This window comes from Xenopus laevis, chromosome 4L, assembly GCF_017654675.1.
Source record: "Xenopus laevis strain J_2021 chromosome 4L, Xenopus_laevis_v10.1, whole genome shotgun sequence".
NCBI classification, from domain to species: domain Eukaryota; kingdom Metazoa; phylum Chordata; class Amphibia; order Anura; family Pipidae; genus Xenopus; species Xenopus laevis.
Window position 1 is genome coordinate 105,223,124 of NC_054377.1, and position 23,862 is coordinate 105,246,985.

At 38.7% G+C, this 23,862-nt stretch overlaps 1 protein-coding gene across 3 annotated transcripts; it reads left to right on the top strand.

The window, feature by feature from the left end:
* Positions 1–496: 496 nt before the first annotated feature.
* Positions 497–23,302, top strand: mfsd14a.L (major facilitator superfamily domain containing 14A L homeolog). Of its 3 annotated transcripts, none has more exons than XM_018256476.2 (13): positions 497–641; positions 3,847–3,959; positions 6,165–6,260; positions 11,645–11,707; positions 13,749–13,876; positions 15,686–15,800; positions 16,805–17,023; positions 17,099–17,212; positions 17,965–18,036; positions 18,958–19,070; positions 19,997–20,094; positions 20,171–20,331; positions 21,801–23,302. In XM_018256476.2, exons 2-13 carry the CDS (start codon positions 3,879–3,881, stop codon positions 21,993–21,995), a joined length of 1,455 nt encoding a protein of 484 aa, XP_018111965.1. In that variant the 5' UTR covers positions 497–641; positions 3,847–3,878; the 3' UTR covers positions 21,996–23,302.
* Positions 23,303–23,862: the final 560 nt, after the last annotated feature.

The following is a 23,862-nucleotide window of genomic DNA, read 5'->3' on the forward strand; positions in this document are numbered from 1 at the left end:
TTATTAGTGGTTTTTGAGTTATTTCACTTTTTATTCAGCAGCTCTCCAGTTTGCAGTTTCAGCCATCTGGTTGCTAGGGCCCAAATTACTATAGCAACCATTCAACCTTGAATAAGAGACAGGAATATAAGTAGGAGAGGCCTGAATAAAAAGAGTAATAAACTATAGCAATAACTTTAAATGGCTAGGCTTACAAAGTATATGTTTTTAGATGGGGGACAGAGACCTCCAGTGAAAGCTGGAAGGAGTCAGACAAAGAAGGCAATTTATCAAATAACTATTAAAAAAAATGAAGCTCAATTGGCACAATAAGTGCTATGAATAAAAAATATAAATGACTTCTGATAAAAAACTGCGGTTTAGGGCAAGGCAAGGTATTTTTTCCCCTTTTTTTATTGTGTTTTCCAACAGACGTAGGCGGTGCGAGCAGAGGAAAAACATCTGTTCTTCAGACCTACTACCACTAACAAGCAGTTTTCGGCTCTCACCATCTCTGCACCGCCCACTAGGCGGATGCGTGACGCGTCACTGCGCTTACGTGTAGTCGTGACGCCACAGTCTCGCGTGATGAGGCTTGTGGCGTCGGGATTTTCTGTAAGACAGGAGGCAAGGCGCTTGCAGGTAACATCTTTGCGGGACGCGTAAGTAGCAATTCATGACCGCGTCTTGTGTTTGGAAAGCGGGACTGTTGGGCAGTTTGGTTTAGCCGGACCCAGTTCTGTCAGTGAGCTGCGGACTTCGGAAGGGTGGGCGGGAACTGAGGTGCCTGCATGTTGTTTCCCCCCATACACCCCTCTTTACTACTCGTTTTGTCACAGAAGTTCTAGTTCCGGTAGAGCTACAATTGTATTTGATAGGCTACAGGATGGCTTCTTCCCCATGCTAGCCAATCCCTATGTCCTTCCACCGGACTGGAACTTCTGTGACTGAACAAAGAGGACCATAGCTCCTTCCCAGTGAGCGTGTAGCCCACTGACAGCAAAGGGTCGCTCATACAATTAATTGCAGCACAGACAGTCCCCCTTAAGATCCAAAACCCACCCTGCCCCCCATGGTCTGTGTGTCAATGTATTTGTTGTATAGGAGGCACAGGCAGCCCAATCAGATCATTGTCTGTGGCCTTATGTCACTAAACAAAGGCCAGATGCAGTGCCAGTAGTTTCCTGAGATGATTGTACAATTACATAGAGGACAGTTGGTAAGTTACTGTCTCTCAGGGCTTGTGTCCAATGTGGTTTTGCCTGTATAACATTCGTTAACCATTCTCCACCTTTCTCCCCTGTTGTGGCTGGTAGAAAATAAATAATTGGTTCCACATGCATAGTATTAGAGGATTAAAAAAAGACACACATTCCTCAAGTTCAGCCCTTACATATACACAAGGGTATGTAAAATTAATGTAACGCTGTACTAAGTTTGATGACAATTATACAGTCTTGTTTTGCGCCAGTGAAGCATTCCTATAGATAAGTTCCATTTAGAGCAAATTTGGAAATTGAAATTTCTTTTAAATGTGCACCTGCTGCAAACCAGAGGCTGAGATTCGGGTTGTGCGTATTTTGTGTTCACACACATCTGGTTTCATATGAAAACTTGTCTGCTAATCTGATATGTCTCTTTCCCCCTGGGGCTGATTCACATGCTGTTTTACTATGATCCATGTGATAGAGGCATCATGGACTTTCCATACAAAGCTGTCAGATCTTATTTGTAGGCTCAAATGAGCAAAGCTGTTTGTGAGGTTTGAAAAACCAGCCACTTGAGCTAACCACACACACATAACTACTTATAAGCAAAGAGATTTTTGCATAACTTGCACAATTAAATGGTATCTCCCCAGTCACTTTTTACCCCAGGCCTGAGCCCCGGTCCCATATTTAAAACAAAACAACCACTGACCTAAGGTATTTCCATTGAACATGCCACCACCATATTCAGTCATTCAGTAATATAAATTGTGTTTTATTGAATTGTGTTTTACGTGGCTTTTTCTCAACTCTTCCACGATTTAACATTTGGCTACAGAGATGCAAAGAATTATAACCCTGCTTAATAGCCACATACTTTTTGCATGGCATACCATGGTGGTGCATTGTTGTGTATTTCAATGCCTTTTTTCACACCTTTATAAATGTGTTTTGGGGGGCTGCAATTTGCACTAATGACATCACCTGTATATAGGGCTTTACTTATATTTCTGCGAGTAATTTTGTTTTTGATGAACCTGTTGACCATCAGTATTCGTGGGGGCTCTCTAGTGGCAGTTTGTATGCAGGCCAGCATAAAGTCCCATTGTATTTAATGTTGGGACTGAAGGTTAATCTCACATGTACAAGGTCAGTGAACACAGGCACACTTGTCTTCAGTGAAAAGTTATACTGTTACAAACTATGAGATAGATATTATCAGACTTAAGCACTGCTTAGGCGGCTTATGGGATCCAATTCTGTGTAACCCTATACTATATGGTGCTGGTTTTACTTTTGGGTGTAAATTAAAATTGTCTTTAAAAATTGACCCTTTACTGGAACTCCCTATAGATGTTCACTGGTCCCTGTCTGTGTTCAAAATGAGGGGTGGTCATAATGGCCCCTGTCACAAGCACAGTAGGAGGGGGATAGCCAATCACAGCTCTGCAGTCACACAAGCAAAGACAGGCGTCAGTCCCCTATCAGGTCAGTCTAGTTGCTGATTGGTTCCCATGCTACAGTACAGTGTGCTGAGTACTGCCTGGGAAAGGAGGCAACAAGAAGTGGAACAGATGGGCGGGACTAGTAGGGTTTTTACAAAAGTTTTCAAGAAATAAATCAGAAACAAAGCATTCCTTCTATATGTAAAAAAAGTTTAATGCACTGGCACATTCTTTTATTTTTTTTACATATATGTCTCCTTTGAAAAATTTGGTTTAAGGCTTTTTCATTTCCTCTATGTTCAATACTCTAGGGGCTGGGAATGGTTTTACTGTAAGTGAGCAGTTCTAATGTTTAGCAATAATATACGATCAAAAAGCTGCTTAATTACTTGTTACACGTTTCAAATTTTTATTTAAACGAGAAGGAAAGCTACCAAGGCAGTTTATTGTATAGATTAGCCATAGCAGTGCAAGCTAGACCACCATTTTTATTTTTTAGAATGCTTTTCCATATATCAGTAAACAGCTCTAGAAACTCTCTGTTTGTTTAGGATAGCAGCTGCCATATTAGCTTGGTGTGACATCACTTCCTACCTGAGTTTCTCCATGCTCACTCATAGCTCTGTGCTTAGATTACAGAAGGGAGGGGAGGAGGGAGGGTAGCGAGGAGCAAACTGAGCATGCTTTAGCCCAAGTCCTGGAGGTTTTAGCTGAAATAGGAAGTCTGATAGAGAAGCCCAGGTGTAAATAATAGAAGGAAAGAAATGTGGTGTTTATTTTGACAGAGGACTCAGAGCAGCATTACTTTGAGGGTTTATTGGTGTATTTATATAGACCTTTCTGATAAAGCTTACTGAGTTTTAACCTTTCCTTCTTTTTTAAGATAGTGAGGCTAGTTTTCAAACACAACAGCCAGTCCTAACAGGTTCTGTAGAGATTATTCCTTTAATGCGTGTGAGGTTTTGGCCAAAGCAGAGATGGGCGGCCAAGAATAATTACTGGGCGATCCACCAGGCAAAGAACGTCAACAGAGAACGCTGCTTTTATCCACAGTGTGGTTTTTCTCTTTATTGTCGGTACATAAGGATTGTGTGATCAGTATTCTCTTACCACACACAAGCTTTGGGTATAAATTGAACTTCACACTAATGCTACAATGTAGAGAGCGAGATTTTATGCAAGACTGTTAACCAATATAAATTTCTCTTGGTCAGGGGATTGTCTGCTGGTCTCCAGTGATGTGAAAATGACTCAAGGGAAGAAGAAAAAACGAGTGAACCGTAGTGTGTTGCTGGCCAAGAAAATCATCATTAAGGACGGCGGATCAGTGAGTTTATTTATAATGCAATGCAAACGAGATGTTGTAAAGTGTGTAACCGAGAAACTGGTGCATGTGGGAGGTCGAACATACACTTGCTGTCTGTTACTTTAAATATTTGAAGCTGCCTGGGGTGTCGTGTAGAGTTGCTTTCAAAAAAAGAGAACAAGCCACAGACAATAAATTACTTACTAACAGAAGGTCATATTATTTCCTTTCGTGGAAAGGTGACAGTTGGTTTCCTCTCTGTGTCTCAGTATTGCTCTACCCCTGACAATATGAATGTTTTCTTCTGGCTCAGTAGTCGTGGGCATGCTTTATTGCGGTCCCACTTCTTCTGGCTACAACAGAGACTGCTAGAATACAGAATGTCAGGGCCTCATGGCTATTCAAAAGGGTTACATTTAATATTGTTAGCTCAGTACAATAAGTATCTTTTAAATGGGTGGTTCACTTTTATTATGTTATAGAATGGCTAATTCTAAACAGATTTTTAATTTGCCTTCATTGTTTTTTTTTTATTATTGTTTTTTAGTTATGTGCCTTCCTCTTCTAGCTTTTTCCAGCTTTCAAATGGGGGTCACTGACCCTGTTTAAAAAATAAATGTTCTGTAAGGCTACAAATGTATTTTTTCTGCTACTTTTTATTGCTAATCTTTATATTCAGGCCCTCTCCTATTTGTAATCCAGTATTTTATTCTAATCAATTCATGATTGCTAGGGTAATTTGGACCCTAGCAATCGGATTGCTGACATTACAAACCAGAGAGCTGCTGAATAAAAAGCTAAATAATTCAAAAACACATAATAAAAGATGAAAACCAAGTGCAGATTGTCTCAGAATATCACGCTCTACATCATACTAAAAGTACCGTAAGTTAAAAGGTGAAAAACCCCTTAACTTAAAATCCATTCCTGTATCTCCATTAAGAGCACAAGCCTATTTATTGATTCTTGTGCTCCATTATGTAGCATTTTACTTTGAAAACCATGTGTAGCGAGTGTAAGGTTGTACACTACTTTAAGCCTACTGTGATGTGAATGTAATATTGGATTGATGTGTTATCAGTATATTTGCTATGTGCGCATGCTGAAGTATGTTCCTGCCTCCTACACAGATAATATGGAGCACACACAGGGTTTTTAGTGTGTCACCTTGGGGCGTGGGCTAATTACAGAAGGGATGCAAGTTGTGCATCTCTCACTTAAAGGAACAGTAACACCAAAACATTAAAGCAAGAAAATTTAATGCACTGATTGCACTGCACAGGTACAACTGTCGTGTTTGATTCAGAAACTCTACTATAGATTAAATAAACAAGCTGCTGTGTAATCATGGGGGCAGCCATTCAAAACTGAAAAAGGAGAAATGGCACAGGATTCATAACAGATAAGTTCTGTAGTATAGCGAGATTCTTCCTAGGCTGCCCCCATGGCTACACAACAGCTTATTTACATAAAATATTTGTGTTTCTGACCCAAATACACCAGTTTTACCAGTGCAGGGTGAAAGTACAGTATATTTTCACTCTTTTAAAACACTTGTTTTTAATGTTACTGTTCCCTTAAAGGAAAACTATTGCTATTAAAAAAAAAAATACACTAAACTGTAATGTATGTTTAATAAATCTGTTCAATGACTAGTTAAAGCCATACTCTCCTGACTAGCCTTCATGTGCCTGTTATGCTGGGCCAATGACCGGAACAGTCCGATGTAGGTGGCCAAATCGAGCACAGATCCATTGGAGACCTTGCAGATATTTGGTTTCTGCCACACTGGAATGTCAGCACTTAAATCTGCTACGTTTGTCTGCACCCAGGCTGATGCAGTGTGTTTTGCAAACACACACACACACACACACTAGATATTGGAGCAGTGGGGCTGTTTCTCAGCCTGTGTGTGTGTGTGGCAATAGCCTTATAATGTTTATGGTCAGCTTAAATGTATATTACAGCTGCATCCAACGCACTCATGCAGACAATCACCAATATATTTCCCCTCCTCTGACTGATTCCAGCACAAGTCATTAATTTGCACATCTGAAAACAGTTTGCTTAAGTTGTTTGCAGTTGAGGAAGTACACTAAAGCATACTAAAACTGTCAAAAGGGATGATGAAACAACTGCTGTTCCCTTTTTTTTATACAACTACCATTCAGCTTTTAAGAGACGATAACAATTTAAGCAATTGTGCTCATTTTATTTTCTTTTCAGCCTCAAGGTATTGGCTCTCCTAGTGTCTATCATGCAGTTATTGTCATCTTTTTGGAGTTTTTCGCCTGGGGTTTGCTGACTGCTCCAACTTTAGTGGTAAGTTGTGTTTCCTAAAAAGCATCATAATTGGTAACATTTCTTCAGAAACGTGTGCAGTTTTATTTTCTGTCCGAAGTGTTTGTTATATCTCCCTGATCTGTTCTCCTTGAGTTTTCCAGTCCATGGTGGTGTTATAAATTCTAGAGTAAATTAACTGCCATACTCACTAATATAACCAAGGGCATTGAAGAATTTATGTGCAAGGAAACTGCTATAAATATGTAATTATTTAATTATCCAGAATGCTTACGACCTGGATAATGTATCTTTCCGTAATCTGGATCTTCATAGCTTGTCTACTAGAAAATCATGTAAACGTTAAACCCAATAAACTCGTTTTGCTTCGAATAAGGATTCATTATATCCTAATTGGGATCATGTACAATTTACTCTTTTATTATTACAGAGCAAAATCATTTTTTTAAAAATTTGGATTATTTGGATAAAATGGAGCCTATGGGAGACGGCCTTTCCATAATTCAGAGCTTTCTGGATAACGGGTTTCCAGATAACGGATCCCATACCAGTACAAATAAAATACTGTGTTAATAAATATTCTGCCTAGATTAAAGCGGTGGCAGATGTTAGAATCTAAAGGGTTTGGTTTGAGGAGGAAGTTGCAGCCTTTTGTGAAGTAAGCACTAATTAAAAGAGAAATTAAAGTTTTTTATATTTTTTAATGGCACCATTGTTTCCCGCAGCTTTTTGCAGAATAAGGGGGATGAAATACAAGACATACTTATGTGCATTAATTCTGGTGAAATGTTTTAAACTGGATACTGTTTCCTTTATAGTGCCACGGATTATGGTATCTGTGGTGTCCCGATAAGAAGACTGTAGTACTGGAACCATAGATTCTGTGTTTTCACTCACCTATTTGATCTATGCCATTCTGATGTTTACATGATAACATGCAGCATAGAGCATAAGTGTGACTCAGTTCCTTTATACTGATGAGCATGTGTTCATTCATTTTATATTGGGCAGTACGTGGCCAGAAAACTGCTGCATGTTTTCAATAGTTGCTTGTATGGTTGTTGCTTACATGATGTAAATATTACAAATACACCAGCTGGCCGGATAGCTTTTACCATGTGATAGACACATTGTTCAGCATGTCTAGTGATTTATTAGTGACACAATAGATGAATTATGCTGTTAAAATTCCTGTTCTTTTTTTACTGATGTTTTTAAAGGACTTGCTCACCTTAAAATTACCTGTGATCGGTATGGGACCTGTTATCCAGACTGCTTGGGTTCCTGGGGTTTTCCGGATAAGGGGTCATTCCATAATCTGGATCACTATACCTTAATTCTACTAAAAAGTCATTGGGGGTCATTTATCAACACTGGGCAAATTTGCCCATGGGCAATAACTCATGGCAACAATCAGATTGTTGCATTCATTGTACTTGCTGCTGGCTTTAAAAAAACTAATTGCTAATTGGTTGCCATGGGTAACTGCCCATGGCAAATTTGCCCAGTGTTAATAAATGAACCCCCATTATGACATAAATTAAACCCAATAGGATTGTTTTGCCTCCAATAGGGATTAGTTATATTTTATCTGCGATCAAGTAGAGGTATTGGACCTGTTATCCATAATGCTCAGGACCTGGGGCTTTCCAGATAATAGATCTTTCCGAAATTTAGATCTTCATACCTTAAGTCTACTGGAAAATCATGTAAACATAGGCATAAACAATAGGCTGGTTTTGCTTCCAATAAGGATTAATTATATCTTAGTTTGGATCAAGTACAGGCTACTGTTTTATTATTACAGAGAAAAAAATAAATACTTTTTTAAAAATGTTGATTATTTTGATAAAATGAAGTCTATGGGATATGGCCTTTCTGTAATTCTTCAGAGCTTTCTGGATAATGGGTTTCCAGATAACAGATCCCATACCTGTACTGCTATTATTACAATTATTTCTAAAAATTGGAATTATTTGCTTAAAATGAATTCTATGGGAGGTGGCTTCCCCGTAATTCAGGACTTTCTCGATACCGGGTTCCCATGCCTGTAACAAGGTGTAGACATCGGAATTCTAAGACAAAATTGTATTTGTTTTATTATTGGTCATTTTAAAGATTTACCTATTTTGTTCTGTAGCTCTCGTGTAGGATTCTAATCATTAATTGTTTGCAAGTAGCTAATTACCTTAGCAACCAGAGAGAAGTTTTTTTTTTTTTTTAAATAAGAATGGAAAATGTAAATTAAAAGGCTTTATATTAGTGACTTCATCCACAAGATTACATTTTCAAACTGCACAGAGCCGGAATAGGAAGGCTGAGTGGAAAACCATAGGAATTAATTAAAGACCAGTTGATGATTGCTTAGAATAGCTTTATAGTACAATAAATGATAGGACTTTAGAAAAAAGAAAAAAAAGTTGGTGTCTCGTGACTTTATCATGTACGTTGTACATTGCCCCCTGTTGTGGAAGCACAATATACATGTTGGACCCAAAGGAAGATAAACAGATGAAATGATAGCAGGTTATAGGCAGAGAGAAAACCATATACTTGTTTAGCAGAAATCGCAGCAGCTTTGTGACCACATGCAAAGCAAATGCAAAACTAATTAAAAAGGCAATGTGTTATTCTTGGACAGTGTAGTAAATATTTCCAGTTGTTTGTGTTTGTGTGTGGGAGGATAATTTATATGTATGGGTAATCACGCAACATCAAAAGCCAAAAACTTACAACAACACGGTGCCCTTCCACTGGGAGAAATAAGCAGAGTATCGAGGGGGAGCTGGGATCCCCTGTAGCCACAAAGAGGTGTAGTTGCAGGGCACGGCTGCTGAACAGACGGAAAAGTGCAAATTACCATTCAAATTGAAGCTGCACTTCTTGATATATAATATTATTCTCAGGGGCCTTCCTACCATGAAACAAGGTGTGCGCCTTGCCTCAGACGGCAGCTCCCCAGAAGTTACCAGGGGCAGCAAAAAGCCTCTTAGTAACTTTTAGTTTCTGGTTATTAAACCTGAAATTCGGCTTTTCTAGTGCAAAGAGCTCGATTTCGCTCTCTGTACTAGCAATGGCGCATTTCGAACGTCGGCCCAGGCGCGTTGCAGGCTGAAACGTGCCTGATTGTACTGTTCTAAATATGTAAAGTTGTTTGTCCATAATTAGATGAAGTAAAGCAGATTATGAAGATGTCTGGCACGGGGCAGGATATTTTAGTGAACAACTGAAATAGTGAATGTAAAACTGGCTAATGTTGGCATGACAAACCAAAGAGCCCACCAGAATTATGCAATCTACAGCAATGACATTTTTGTCTTCTCGTGTGGGTGCCGTATAGCCTACATTTGGCACTAAAAGAGCCTTGTCATTTTAGCAATAGAAGATGTATGTTTAAGGGAGACTGTGTGAGGAACAGTTTAAACCCTTTGTTCCACCAGAAACTGTAGCTCCATCCTTTACAGGTTTTAAAGGGGTTATTCATCTTCCAAACACTTGTTTCAGTTCAATTTTCAGATTGATCACCTGGCAGCTCAGTAATTCAGGTGCAGATTCTAAACTGTTACTATTTCGCAACATTTAGTTGATACATTTCTCAGCAGCATCTCTGGAGTATTAGCAACTATTGTATCAATTCTAACAGCTGCCTGTAATGAAACTCAGGGATTCAGCAGGCACAAAGATAACAAATGTATCAACTAAATGTATCCAATGAGAACAATTACAAAGTCAGCAACCCCCCCCCCCGAACAGCTTTAGAAGGTGAAAAATGACAATTTACACTTCAATATTATAAAAACTGTCACACATAGAACATAGATTGGAAAAAGTCTTTATTTCTGGTGAACTGAAAAAAAGTGTTGGTAGGTGAACAACCCCTTTAAGCATTTTTGAGTTGAGCCCACCTTTATTACAAACTAATTGAACTTACAAGAACTTGCTTAAAAGGCACATGTCGCCCTAATAAATAATTCCAAATCCTTTTCTCTGGTGTTTCTCAAAACACATAAACTTCACTTACATTATATACATTATTTAAATTGTGTTTAATTCAGTCTGTCACAGGACACAGGCCGCTGCTATTTGATTGACACTATTATTAAAGGAGAAGGAAAGCTCCAAGACATTTTATTGCCAATAGATTAGCCACAATAGTACAAGCTAGAATGCTATATTTATTCTGCAGAATGCTTTACCATACCTGAGTAAGCGGCTCTAGATACTGTCTCTGTTTGTTTAGGATAGAAGCTGCCATATAAGCTTGGTGTGACATCACTTCCTGCCTGAGTCTCTCCCTGCTCACTTACAGCTCTGAGCTCAGATTATAGCAGGGATGGGAGGAGGGAGGGGGAGAGGAGCACACTGAGCATGCTCAAGCTCTGCCCTGGAGAAAGCTGAAAACAGGAAGTCTGATACAGAAGCCCATGTGTACACAATAAAAGGAAATAAATGCTGCGTTTCTTTTGACAGAGGACTCAGAGCAACATTACTTTGAGGGTTTTCTGGTGTATTTATATAGACCTTTCTGATGAAGCTTACTTAATTTTGGCCTTTCCTTCTCCTTTAAGGCAAGCTTTGCATCTTCCCAAATGTATGTGTCAGAATGGGGGACCTGATGCCCATGCTTTGGTTACACAATTATAGGCAGTGAAGAGGGAGGGAGAATGTGAAAGTGCAGCGACCTCTAGAAAGTGTACAATGCAAAGTGAAAGTAATTGCCTGCCCCACCACTAAGGCATAGAGCAGGGGCACTGCTACGATTTTTAAATACCTTAATAACAGGTATGGGTGCTTTATTAAAAAAATATTTGGGTCTCATGTATAATTTGAAAAGGACTTTTATTATACAGATTTTTATGTCTGGCTGTCAGATCCCCTTTGCATGACAATTGTGGCTAGCGTTTCTATACAAGTACCGTAATGATGAAATGAGAATAATTCATGTACAAATCCATTTGTTCTTGATGAGCATAACATTGGATGCAAAGCCACATTATTGGCATACAATGAAAAGCAAATCGGTCACTATTGAGAATGGGATTTAATCTTTAATCTCCCTCACAAGATTGTACTTGTGTTTTTGTTTGTAATAAAAGCTTATTTTCAAAGCATTTCTGGTATGGTTATTTACTGTACTGCTGAACATGCACAGAACATATATTGTGTTATTCATTGAATAGATAGTGTGTTATTCCTGTGCTGATTTGGCAGTGAATATGTCACTTGTTGCAAAGCAACTATTTCCATTGACATTTGCTCATGCCGAGTGCAGTTATTGTCTTCTAAGTCTCCAGTGTGAGTCACCACAATTTCCTGTTCTCTTGTGTGTGTGCATGTTATTTACTCATTATCTCTTCAGTGGTTGCTAATATTCCTAAACTACTTCGTTCTTTCCTTCTACTCAGGTTTTACACGAGACGTTTCCTAAGCATACCTTCCTAATGAATGGACTTATTCAGGGTGTCAAGGTGAGAGCTTATCTTCTGTATATATCTTGTGTATTCTAATGTCTTCCTGGTCCCTTCTGTGGTCCTCTTGCAGTGTTTCAAGCATTCTCCCAGGCTAAAATTTAGGGGCTGATTTATTAAATATCAAACGATTCCCGGCAAATTTGATTTTGCTTTTGGATTTATCAACACTTTCCCGACCATTGGCAAAACTTTTTCTGCAAGTCTCTGTATCCGTTATTTTTTTTAAGAAGGTTTTATAAATATATATATATATTTATTATAAGTTTTCAGTTTAAAGAAAAATAGTGGCAACGCATATTCAAAAAGACTTCTTACAATGAAGGGCAGTAGCCGACTGGGAGATTTGTACCCCACGATTATTTATGCACGACTGCGAGCAACAAATCTCCCAAAAATGCCTCTCCTTTTGGATACAACTTCAATCGCTGGCGGTAAATCCAACATATCGCAAAGTCACCTGACATTGCCTCTGAAGGAAACTTCAGGCGTCTTCGTGATATGTTGGTTTTACCGCCAGCGAATTCTGCTATTTCCAATGGAGACACATTTTTTAAAAATTGTTGTTCGCAATTATGAGCGACTGCGGGCGACAAATTTCCCCATCAGCAAGTGCCCCAAAACCTTAAAGGAACAGTTCAGTGTGAAAATAAAAATTGGTTAAATATATAGTATGTGCAAAATGTTTCTAATATAGTTAGTTAGCCAAAAATGTAATGTATAAAGGCTGGAGTGACTGGATGTCTAACATAATACCCAGAACACTACTTCCTGCTTTTCAGCTCTATAACTCTGATTTAGTCAGCGACATTAAAGGGGACCCGTCTTCCAAAAAAGATATTCAAAATCCTATTTTATCACATAAGTCAAGCAAAATTAACTTTAATTACACTATATAAATTATAGTTAATACTGTTTGCTTCAGTCTGGGAATTCGAAATTATAGCAAGTAGGCGGCAGCCATTTTGTGGACATTGTTATTAGGGCAAGCCTTGCATCATCTCAGAATCTTGTTTGTGCACCAGAATTTTAAATGAGCTTACAACCACTATGAATGCTTTAATAAAAAAAAAGAAATTGGATTTCATGTTTAATTCGAAAAGGACTTTTATTATACAGCTATTTGTGTCTGGATGACAGGTCCACTTTAAGGGGGGTCACATGGGACATAACTGTTCAGTGAGTTTGCAATTGATCCTTAGCATTCAGCTCAGATTCAAAAGCAACAGTTATGACCCATGTACCTCACCCCCCAATCACTGATTGGTAACTGCCTGGTACCCAAGAGAGCTGAAAGCAGGAAGTAGTGTTCTGGCTATTATATTAGACATCCAGTCACTCCAGCCTTTATACATTACATTTTTGACTAACTATATTAGATTTTTTTTTTACTTTGCACATTCTATTTACCCAGTTTTTATTTTTATACTGAACAATTCCTTTAAGCTTGTACTGGTAGATACATAAGATAACTTCAAGAAGGGCTGGAATGGCTTTTTAGCTGAAATTAGATCTTAGAAATCAGGGACTGGTCCCATTGCCATCTTGGAGTTAGGATGGAATTTTCTCTTCCACTGACACAAATTGTCTTTTATTTTTTTTTTCGATCTAATTACCATGCTGCCTGGTAGCCCAGAGTAATGGAGCTCAATGATTTTTTTATATTTCTGTCTTCATAACAAACTGCTGATACTTTCATTTTAAATGAAACCGGTTAAGTCAGATATAGAACAAACCCTGTAACAAGTCAGGGCTTGTGTGTTAGAACAGGAACAGTAGTGACTATGTGCTTCTTGTATGGCTGTGAAGAGGACTGGATAAGGCAATTTCCCTACATTATTTACCAGAAAGGTAGGATCAGTAGCAAACATTGATCAAATGAGCCTGTGATGCTGGTGCTAATGCTGTAGAAATAACAATATGGAGAGGAAGCAGTGGGTGATTTGTTCCGAGCCATTAACAGATGCCAATATTTTTTCCATAGTATAAAATTCTTTACTGTTCAGATTGACATATGACCCCTGTCCCTATTTTCTTTCAGGGTTTATTGTCCTTCCTAAGTGCTCCTTTGATAGGTGCACTATCAGATGTGTGGGGGAGAAAGTCCTTCCTGCTGCTAACAGTATTTTTCACTTGTGCTCCCATTCCATTAATGAAAATCAGTCCATGGTGAGTGGGGTTTGTGGCTGCTAATATTCACTTGAATTACAGGATTTATTGCAAGTGTGAGATTTAGTCTAGGGATGCACCAAATCCAGTATTCGGCCATTTTCAGCAGGATTCAGATTCGGCCGAATCCTTCTGCCCGGCTGAACCACATCTGAATCATAATTTGCATATGCAAATTAGGGGCGGGAAGGGAAGTCACAGGACTTTTTGTCACAAAACAAGGAAGTAAAAAATGTTTTCCCCTTCCCACCACTAATTTGCATATGCAGATTTGGATTTGATTCGGTATTTGGCAGATTCTTTTGTGAAGGATTTGGGGTGCATCCTTAATTTAGTCCGTAATCATTTTATTACATTGGACAAATCAATGGAAACTACTTATGCTGACACTTTTCATGATTTGCCAACAGTGCTTAGTTTTTAGTATTCCAACTCAAGCTCTAAGCTAATGTCTCACACAGGGGTTTATGTAATAAAATACACTGTTTGCCCAGGAGCAGTAACCCATAGCAACCAATTAGCATGAAGCATTTATTGGTCGCCTGTTTTTTTTTTAACAGTGTTTATTTTTAATTTCCAAAAAAAAAAAGGGGGGGTACAGAAGGAAAGAAGGGGGGGTTCCAGGTACAATCTAATCACATTTTATGTCACAGCATACAGCAGTACTTACAGACAAATCGCAGTTCACATCAATACATTAGAGACAGGGTTGGATATAATCAATGATTCCCTATCAAACCTTGGTATTCGCTAAGAGTTGGCCGCAGTCCATTCATCCCAGATCTTCCCATATTTGTTCGGACACCCTCTAGCTAGATACGTCAGTTGTATGAGTGGGAGATGTTTATTTATTAGGTCCAGCCAAAACTGAAGGGAGGGTGGCTTAGGGTCCAACCATTTCATAAATAAAGCTTTTCTCGCATAGAACAATAGTGAACGCCATAGATCTCTTTTGGCATTTAGGGGGACAATCTCATCTATCACCCCCAGTATACAGACTTGTGGAGACATTATTTTGGGGAAGGTAGTTTTGTCTTGTATATGGGACATAACCCCATCCCAGTATTTATTGATTTGAGGACAGCTCCACACCATATGAATATAGCCAGCTTCATGCTGGCGACACTTCGGGCAATAGGACTTAGCCACCTCTCCCTTGCGGCTCAGGCGTAATGGTGTGATATGTATTCTATGTAATGTTTTGAATTGGGTAAGTCTGTCTCTAGTGGCAATAAGATACTGATACGCCTTATCTTTGCCCTCCTCCCACTCCTCCTCTGTCAAAGTGGGGATACCCACATGCCAAGTCGCATACACCTTGGCGAATGGTGAGGGAATTGTAGATAGCAATTTCCCATACAGATTAGCAATCATTTTCTTTTGGGTTGGCGATCTAAGGGCCTCTAAGAGGGGTGATGTGATCAGGGTCACTCTGGATGACGCAAATTGCGTTACAAAGGCATGCCTAAATTGTTGATATACTAGGGGGTGAATTTGGACTCCAGGATGAGCCAGTAGCAATTGTTCCCTAGTGAGCAATTGTCCTTCTGGAGCTGCATCGCCCAGAGTTTTGATCCCAACTTTTGGCCAACACATATAGGTCAATAGTTATTGGTCGCCTGTTTAAATGCAAACTTAGTGCCTTTTAATACATATGGGGGTTATGTACGTGTCAGCTTGACATTAGCCTTTTGTAATTGGGCACATATTTTTGGCACATTAAACAATATTATTTTAGGCAACAGTGCAATCCTCATCCTGTATTAAGATGCTGTATACACCAATCTTATACTGCCTTTGATTTTGCAGGTGGTATTTTGCAGTTATTTCTGTGTCTGGAGTGTTTGCTGTTACATTCTCTGTAGTCTTCGCTTATGTAGCGGATATAACGCAGGAGCATGAAAGAAGTATGGCATATGGCCTGGTGAGTTCACATCTGCTTTATGTCTTGGTCTAGTCTGTGTAGTAAGTGAGGATACAGAATGCAGTCTTAAATGGGTGGTTCACCTTTAATAACTTTCAAATGGAGGTCACTGACCCCATCTAAATAAACAATGCTCTGTAAGGCTAAAAATGTATTGTTATTGCTACATTATATTACTCCTCTTTCTATCCAGGCGCCCTCCTATTCATATTCCAGTCTCTTGTTTATTTCAAGGCATGGTTACTAGGGTAATTTGGACCCTAACAACCAGATTGCTGAAATTGCAAACTGGAGAGCTGCTGATTAAAAAGCTAAATAACTCAAAAACCACAAATAATAAAAAATAAAAACCAATTGCAAATTTTCTCAGAATATCACTCTCTATATCATACTAAAAGTTAATTTAAAGACAAACGACTCCTTTAATGCCATTTGGGATCCAGTGGCTTTAGTGCAGCTGTAAACACTGTAGTGTCCTAACTGTGAAACATCAGAGGGAGCTGTAACTATCACTTGCTCTGTAGCAAGCAGTAACTACAGCTGTTATTATTCCCTAACACAGGTCACCCAACTGGCCTATCTGCTTTTAAAAAGGTATATTAAATGTGCAAAGTATTCCATAGCTGAATGTCATTGCTGTTTAGTGCAACAGTCACATTTGAATTTAAAATGCACCATTCTAATGAATGTAACAAAACCCACAAAATTCCAACTGGAGGAGTCCCAACGACAATAGCATTACACAGATGTATATCAATTATGCTGTGCTATGACATTTATTATTGTTGTGGACATAATTGCTTCAGTCCTATGAATGTCACAGGCCAAGTCCAGTGTAGGCCAAAATAATATTTTGCTATAATTTTTCTAAAAAATCTTTTTACTTTCGTATATGCCCTTTTGTCTGTGCTTTATAAAAAAAAAAAAACTTTTATTGCTTTGATTTTTTTTGTCACTTTCCTTATGCCATGTTATACTAAGAACTCCACTTTGATTTTTTGCAGGTTTCTGCCACATTTGCTGCTAGTCTAGTCACAAGCCCAGCTATAGGTGCTTACCTGAGCCGTGTATACGGGGATAACCTTGTGGTGCTACTGGCCACAGCCATTGCACTGCTCGACATCTGTTTTATCCTGGTGGCCGTTCCCGAGTCTCTACCTGAAAAGATGCGACCAGCATCCTGGGGAGCACCTATTTCTTGGGAGCAAGCAGACCCTTTTGCAGTAAGTGGGATTGCCCAGCATGATTTAAATCCTAAAGCAGGGCCTTTTTCTAACGTTTCTTTGTTTATCGTTTAGTCTTTAAAAAAGGTTGGACAAGATTCCATTGTACTGCTCATATGTATCACAGTATTCCTCTCCTACCTCCCTGAAGCCGGGCAGTATTCCAGCTTTTTTCTGTACCTTAGACAGGTAAGTGTTGGTCGAGATGAACAATGTGAAAATAGCCATTCAGAATTAAAGAAGATCGCAGGATCTACTTAACTTTGGGTATAATACCCCTAATAATACTTTTTGTCCCTCAAATTTGTTGTGGACCGCAAAATTCCCCAGCCAAACTCTGGGAAAGAGGCTTTCTAACTTAGGCTTATACAAAAAGTGGCCTTAAGTCAATAATACATCATAATGCGTGTTTTGTGTATAAAATACAACAATCAAAGCACTGCACTGAATGATTCCTAAGGGTGTCCCAGACATGTATATTTTCTAAGCTCTATTCCAAGAGTTTGAGTTGATTAAAATTGCATAATATGAACTATTTTGGCATTCATAACAAAAAAAAAAGAGTTAGCTAAAAATCTGTAATATCCCAATGCATGATTTGGGATATCCAGGCCTCCATCTGTAGGTCCTTTGTGAGTCACTTCGTACATTTACAATGTCAGCATGGAAAGTTTTGGATAGCAGAACAATCTATAGTGAGGTGTTTATTATAACTGGGTATAGCATTCCTTCTCTCCATTATGGATATACACGATTATACTCAAAGAGCAACATGGTTTGTCCACACTCTTGTGATCTATGGATAAATCTCAACACAGTTAAGAAGCAGGAATGTGTTTTCTAGTTGATCCCTCACTCTGCTGAAGCAACAAAACCATTTGTTTTTGTTGTTTTACCCTGTGTTCACTCTTCCCCTAATTATATATGTATATTATTACCAGATCATGGATTTTTCACCTGAAAGTGTTGCAGCCTTTATAGCTGTTTTGGGGATCCTTTCCATCATTGCTCAGGTAAGCTATTTACCTTTTACTAGGTGTTTGTTTCTCCTTGGAGTCTTGTCTAGTATTCTGTGCAGGGAAACCATCAATGGAAATGCTGTTATTTTAATGTAGTTAAAAGGTAGTTCACTTTTGAGTTTACTTTTAGTATGATGTAGAGAGTGATGTTTGCATTTGGTTTTCATTGTTTATTATTTGTTTTTTTTTACTTATTTAGCTTTTTATTTAGCAGCTTTCCGGTTTGCAATTTCAGCAATCTGGTTGCTAGGGTCCAAATTACCATATCAGGCATGCACTGATTTGAATAAGAGACTAAAATATGAATAGGAGAGGCCTGAATAGAAAGATGAGTAATAAAAAGCAACACTAACAATACATTTTTAGATGGGGTCAGTGGCTCCCATTTGAAAGCTGGAAAGAGTCAGAAGAAGGCGAATAATTGAAAAACTATAAAAAAAAACTAACAATCAATTGAAAGGTTGCTTAGAATTAGTCATTCTATAACATACTAAAAGTTTACTTAAAGGTGAAACACCCCTTTAATGTGCCAGTGATTTGTTTCAGAAGTTTAGGTGCACAGTTCATAACCTTTAGTTTTAATAGTTAACATGAAACAAACATACGGGCATCTAAGTGTTGACCAATATTCTTCCCCCCCGGTTCTGGAAAACAACACTGATAGTAGCAAAAGATAGTTGCATTTTATCTGAAATTGCCTGCAGAGAGGAAGCAAATTGAAATGGAACCCTGAATATAATTACTGCATTATTTGGGTTCACTTGTGATTCTGCAGAGGTAATAGTGCAAACCAGCGTATACTACTAGCCCTTTAAGAAAGTATTGCCTTTTAGTTTGGTTTAGTTTGCCTTTGCTGGCTATTCCTCTTTACTGGGACAGTCCTACATCATGTTATGCGTTTTCATTTTTTGGCAGACCGTTGTTTTGAGTTTACTAATGAGATCGATAGGAAACAAGAACACAATTCTTCTGGGCCTGGGCTTCCAAATATTGCAGCTGGCCTGGTATGGCTTTGGCTCTGAGCCTTGGTATGTAACAGTTCTGTCTAATATTTTGTCCATAGATAATGCACATTTATATTTTGGAAGCTGTTGAGTTTTCTCCCATGTGTCTCAAGGTGCAGGTTACACTCATGGGCTAGAAGATTGTCACATATCATTACATATTCTAGCAATAATGGTCTGACCCGCAAGCTCACTGCAAGTGCAGGTGTTTAGCAAAGTCCAGAAATGATGGATTTGGTACATCCCTAGTTTTAAACTATGAAGGTAGAGAGGGTCTGAGTTTATATAAATGGAATAAATAGCAACACAAATCATGAATGATTGTATAAATATTTGCATTTGTCCTCCATTGACATTATATTTGTTAAAGGGAAACGCCACACACACATAACTTAAGCTTTTTGAAAAGTAAACAGAATTTCAAGCAACTTTGCAATATACATCAATTAAAAAATGTGCAGACTTTTCATGATTTTTAATGGTTTGAAACAATTCTCTAAGCCTAGCCCCCAGCTTTTCTGCTGATCTCACTGACTACTCTGCTGAGCTGGCTGACTACTGTTACTTTGTATCAACAGCCATCTTTCACGTGTATAATCCAAACCCCACAATTCCCTGCACACGTGATTTCAATAAGGAAAGGAACATCAGAGTGCAATGCATTGTAGGTTATGTAGTTCCTGCATGCTGTACTGTGGAGAAGTTGTTACAATTTGTAACATCAGTGTTTAGACCCTCCTTCCCTGCCAGGATTTCAAATGATGCAGAAAGAGAAGAACTGTTAACCAGCTGGATTTCAGCATAGAAAATGACATTTATTCAAACTTTTTGAAGAAACAGATAACTGTGAAGGGTATATTAGGGGTTTCTGTGTTATGTGGGCCTCTATCAAATCTTGGAGTTCCCCTTTAATTTTCCATTCTGCTTTCCCTTTGTTGACTCAATGGTAGGATGATGTGGGCGGCTGGAGCAGTGGCTGCAATGTCCAGTATAACATTTCCCGCAGTGAGTGCTTTGGTTTCCCGAACGGCAGATCCTGACCAACAAGGTACGTGTGAGTTATCACTGGAATTGCTTTGCTCTAACTCTCAATCACTTCACTAATGTCACTTGTTTGTTTCTAGGTGTTGTGCAAGGAATGGTCACAGGCATTCGTGGTCTGTGCAATGGGCTTGGCCCTGCCCTCTACGGCTTTATATTTTATATCTTTCACGTGGAATTGAATGAGATTCCTATTACAGAAGCACAGCATCCAGGGAAGGTGACAGCCCACAAGTCAGAGCAGGTATTATCTTGCACAGTTCCTCAAAGGGGAAACCTTTATACATTGCCACACACCTTTACGTTAAGTACTTGGTACTTAGAGGATGATTTCTAAGATGCCATTTTTTTCACTTTTCATGGCCCCTTTGTTTAAAAGTAAACCTTTTGTAAAGGGCTTTGCTTAATTCATTATTCCTATCAATTTGACAGGGGCAATTTCAAATCTTAAAGGAACAGTAACACCAACAAATGAAAGTGTATTAAATGAATTAAAATATAATTGTATGTTGCCCTGCACTGGTACAACTGGTGTGTTTGCTTCAGCAACTCTACTGTAGTTGATATAAACAAGCTGCTGGGAAGCCACTGGGGCAGCCATTCAAAGCTGAAAAAGGAAAAATGGCACAGGACAAATAACAGATTAGCTCTGTAGTATACAAAAAGATTCTTTATAACTTATCTGTTATCTACTGTTTATCCTGTGCTTGAAAGACTGCCCCATGGCAACTTGGCAGTTTTGAAGAAAACGCCCCAGTTTTACCAGTGCAGGACAACACTACATTATTTATTCATTACTGCAAACACTTTAATTTTTTTGATGTTATTGTTTCTTTAAAGGGATACTGTCATGGGACAACATGTTTTTTTCAAAACGCATGAGTTAATAGTGCTGCTCCAGCAGAATTCTGCACTGAAATCCATTTTTCAAAAGAGCAAACAGATTTTTTTTTATATTCAATTTTGAAATCTGACATGGGGCTAGACATATTGTCAGTTTCCCAGCTGCCCCCAGTCATGTGGCTTGTGCTCTGATAAACTTCAGTCACTCAACTGCTGTACTGCAAGTTGGAGTGATATTACCCCCCTCTGTCCGTCCCCACACAGCCTGACAATAGAACAATGGGAAGGTAACCAGATAGCAGCTCCTTAACACAAAATAACAGTTCCCTAACACAAGATAACAGCTCCGTAGATCTAAAAACACTCAATTGTAAAAGCCAAGTCCCACTGAGACTGATTCAGTTAAGAGAGATAACAGCCTGCCAGAAAGTAGTTCCATCCTAAAGTGCAGGCACAAGGCACATGACTGGGGCACATGGGGAAACTGACAATATGTCTAGCCCCATGTCAGATTTCAAAATTGAATATTAAAAAAAAAAAAAAAATCTGTTTGCTCTTTTGAGAATTGGATTTCCGTGCAGAATTCTGCTGGAGTAGCACTATTAACTGATGTGTTTTGAAAAAAACATGTTTTCCCATGACAGTATCCTTTTAAACACAGTGTTTGATCAGTTGCTGTGCTCAAGATTAGCATGTCTGATCAGTTTTTAGGTCATTTTTGCCCATTTTATAAGCCTTATTAGGTGGAGATAGGAGTAAGCTATAGGCACCTTTTCCCAACTGTCACCTTGTCGAGTAGGCATTCTTATAGTGTGTAAAAGGCTTGGAAAACATTCCGGTAAGCTTTTAATTGTTATGATGTCTTTGCAGAATTCCATAATCCCAGGGCCTCCTTTCCTCTTTGGTGCTTGTTCTGTGCTGCTGGCTTTGCTTGTAGCATTATTTATTCCTGAACACACCAATCTGAACATTCGTTCCGGCAGTTGGAAAAAGCATGGGGCGGGACACAGCCCCCCAGCACAAGGTGAAGGCAAGGAGCCTCTTTTGCAGGACACAAATGTATGATGGTGCCTGAGACTGATGTTTGCTGCTTGTACATTTGCAATCCATTCACTACTGTGCTGAGGTGTGGGTTGGATTCTTTTTCTCAGCTGCTGGACACGGGACCCATTTGGACCAGCTCTCTCCCAGTGGAACCAGCCTTCTCAGTGATGTGCACCAGTCCTGCTTGTTAACTGGCAGCTCATCTAAAGCATCTTCCCAATAAGGCTGGTGTATTGGTGGCTTTCACCACATATAGATTACTACAAGCCTGCAACTTACATACAAGGTACAAGCACGTGGATTTTGTTGTTTTTTTTTTTTTTTCAGAAGTTTCTGGACAAATCAGGAGGTTTAACCTCATTAAATATTCCTTTTATATAGAGAAAGCCAAAGTATTTTATTTTTTTCTAATTTAATAGCAGCCTCTTTGCTCCTTTTTGACAGTTGTGTAATCATTTTATGTCTTTGCTGCCACAATACTAGATAATTAGTGCAGCTCTTTTACATGTTTACAGAAATGAGGGGTTTTTTAACAGTTCATAGGGAGAAGTGGCAGCCAGGGTCTTCCTTTCTCTCTCTCGCTGCTGCAGCTGTTGTATAAGGGCATGAAATTCTGGTGCTGTCCATTTCCTTTCATCAGTCTGAGCTCTAACAACATGTAGGACCTACGATTTGAAGCCTTAACAGTGAGTGCATAGCACATGAAGGATTTCACTTGTGCATTGGGATGTTCCAATGTATGGATACAAACCTATCTGCATTAATAATTGTATCACAGGGATAATCATGCTACAAAATTCCAGCTAAAGTTCAACTAACTCCCAGCATTCCTTCCCAGCCGAATGTGAGGATCCCATTTGTTTGACATCCCATCTCTGTCATGTAAGTTTAAAGGTAAACGCAATACAAGGGTTCCTGGCAAAAACAAGGTTTGTTCAGCCTCCGTTCAACTTTTATCCCAGACATCAGCCTCATGTTTATCGAATACCACTATATTCTGGACACTCCGTTCCCAAAACTTGAATACACAGCTAAACCAAGCGCCTTGGAACTGACTGTGCATTTATCGGTGGCCTTTCTCCGCACATTCGATTTTTGAAGATTCAAATTGCCCAGAAAGCTTTATAAAATAACCGATTGTGAAATTCTCTTCTAAAAAAGTATATTTGTGTATATTTTTGGTTGGTTATTTAAAGTGTTTCTTTGTATAAAGTGTTGTATAACTTAAACATTATCAGTTTTTTTTTTCCTATTTGCCTGAACATTCCTCATTGGCTCAGATCTGAATGATGTAAATTTATGAATAAACCTAAATATTTTTATATTGAGATTTGAAAAAAATGGTTTTTTTTTTCTTGAGAGGAAATTTTCCAGGGGTGAGAGGAATGCTTGGTCTGAGTCAACATGTGGTTTAAACATTTACAGAAATGTTTAAACTTACTAACAGATTCAGCCTCTCTCTCAAACTATCCTCAAAACTTTGCTCAGCCTTAATGTCTTGAAATCAGTTCTCTCTGAAGCCTTAGCACTATTTTGGAGTTGCCTTATTTCAATGATTAGCAGACGACATACAACAGATGTAGACATTACATGATCATTCACTTAGCTGCATGGAAGGTTACTGTGTATCAGTCACTAATAAATATTAGTGCATTTTGAGTCCAGCTTGAGGGACAGACAACTTCAACTTTGGGAATAAACTTTATCAGGTTAACAGTACATTGGCTGCATTTTATCTTAAAGGGGAACTATCGTGAGAAACAGATGCGGAGAAGAGGGATAGTGAAGATGAACTTGATTATTTCAGAAATAAAGCAGAATATTTGATTGTATTTACAAAGTTTCTTACTTCAGTATGAGAAAGCTTATGTTAAATTTTCGCTATAGT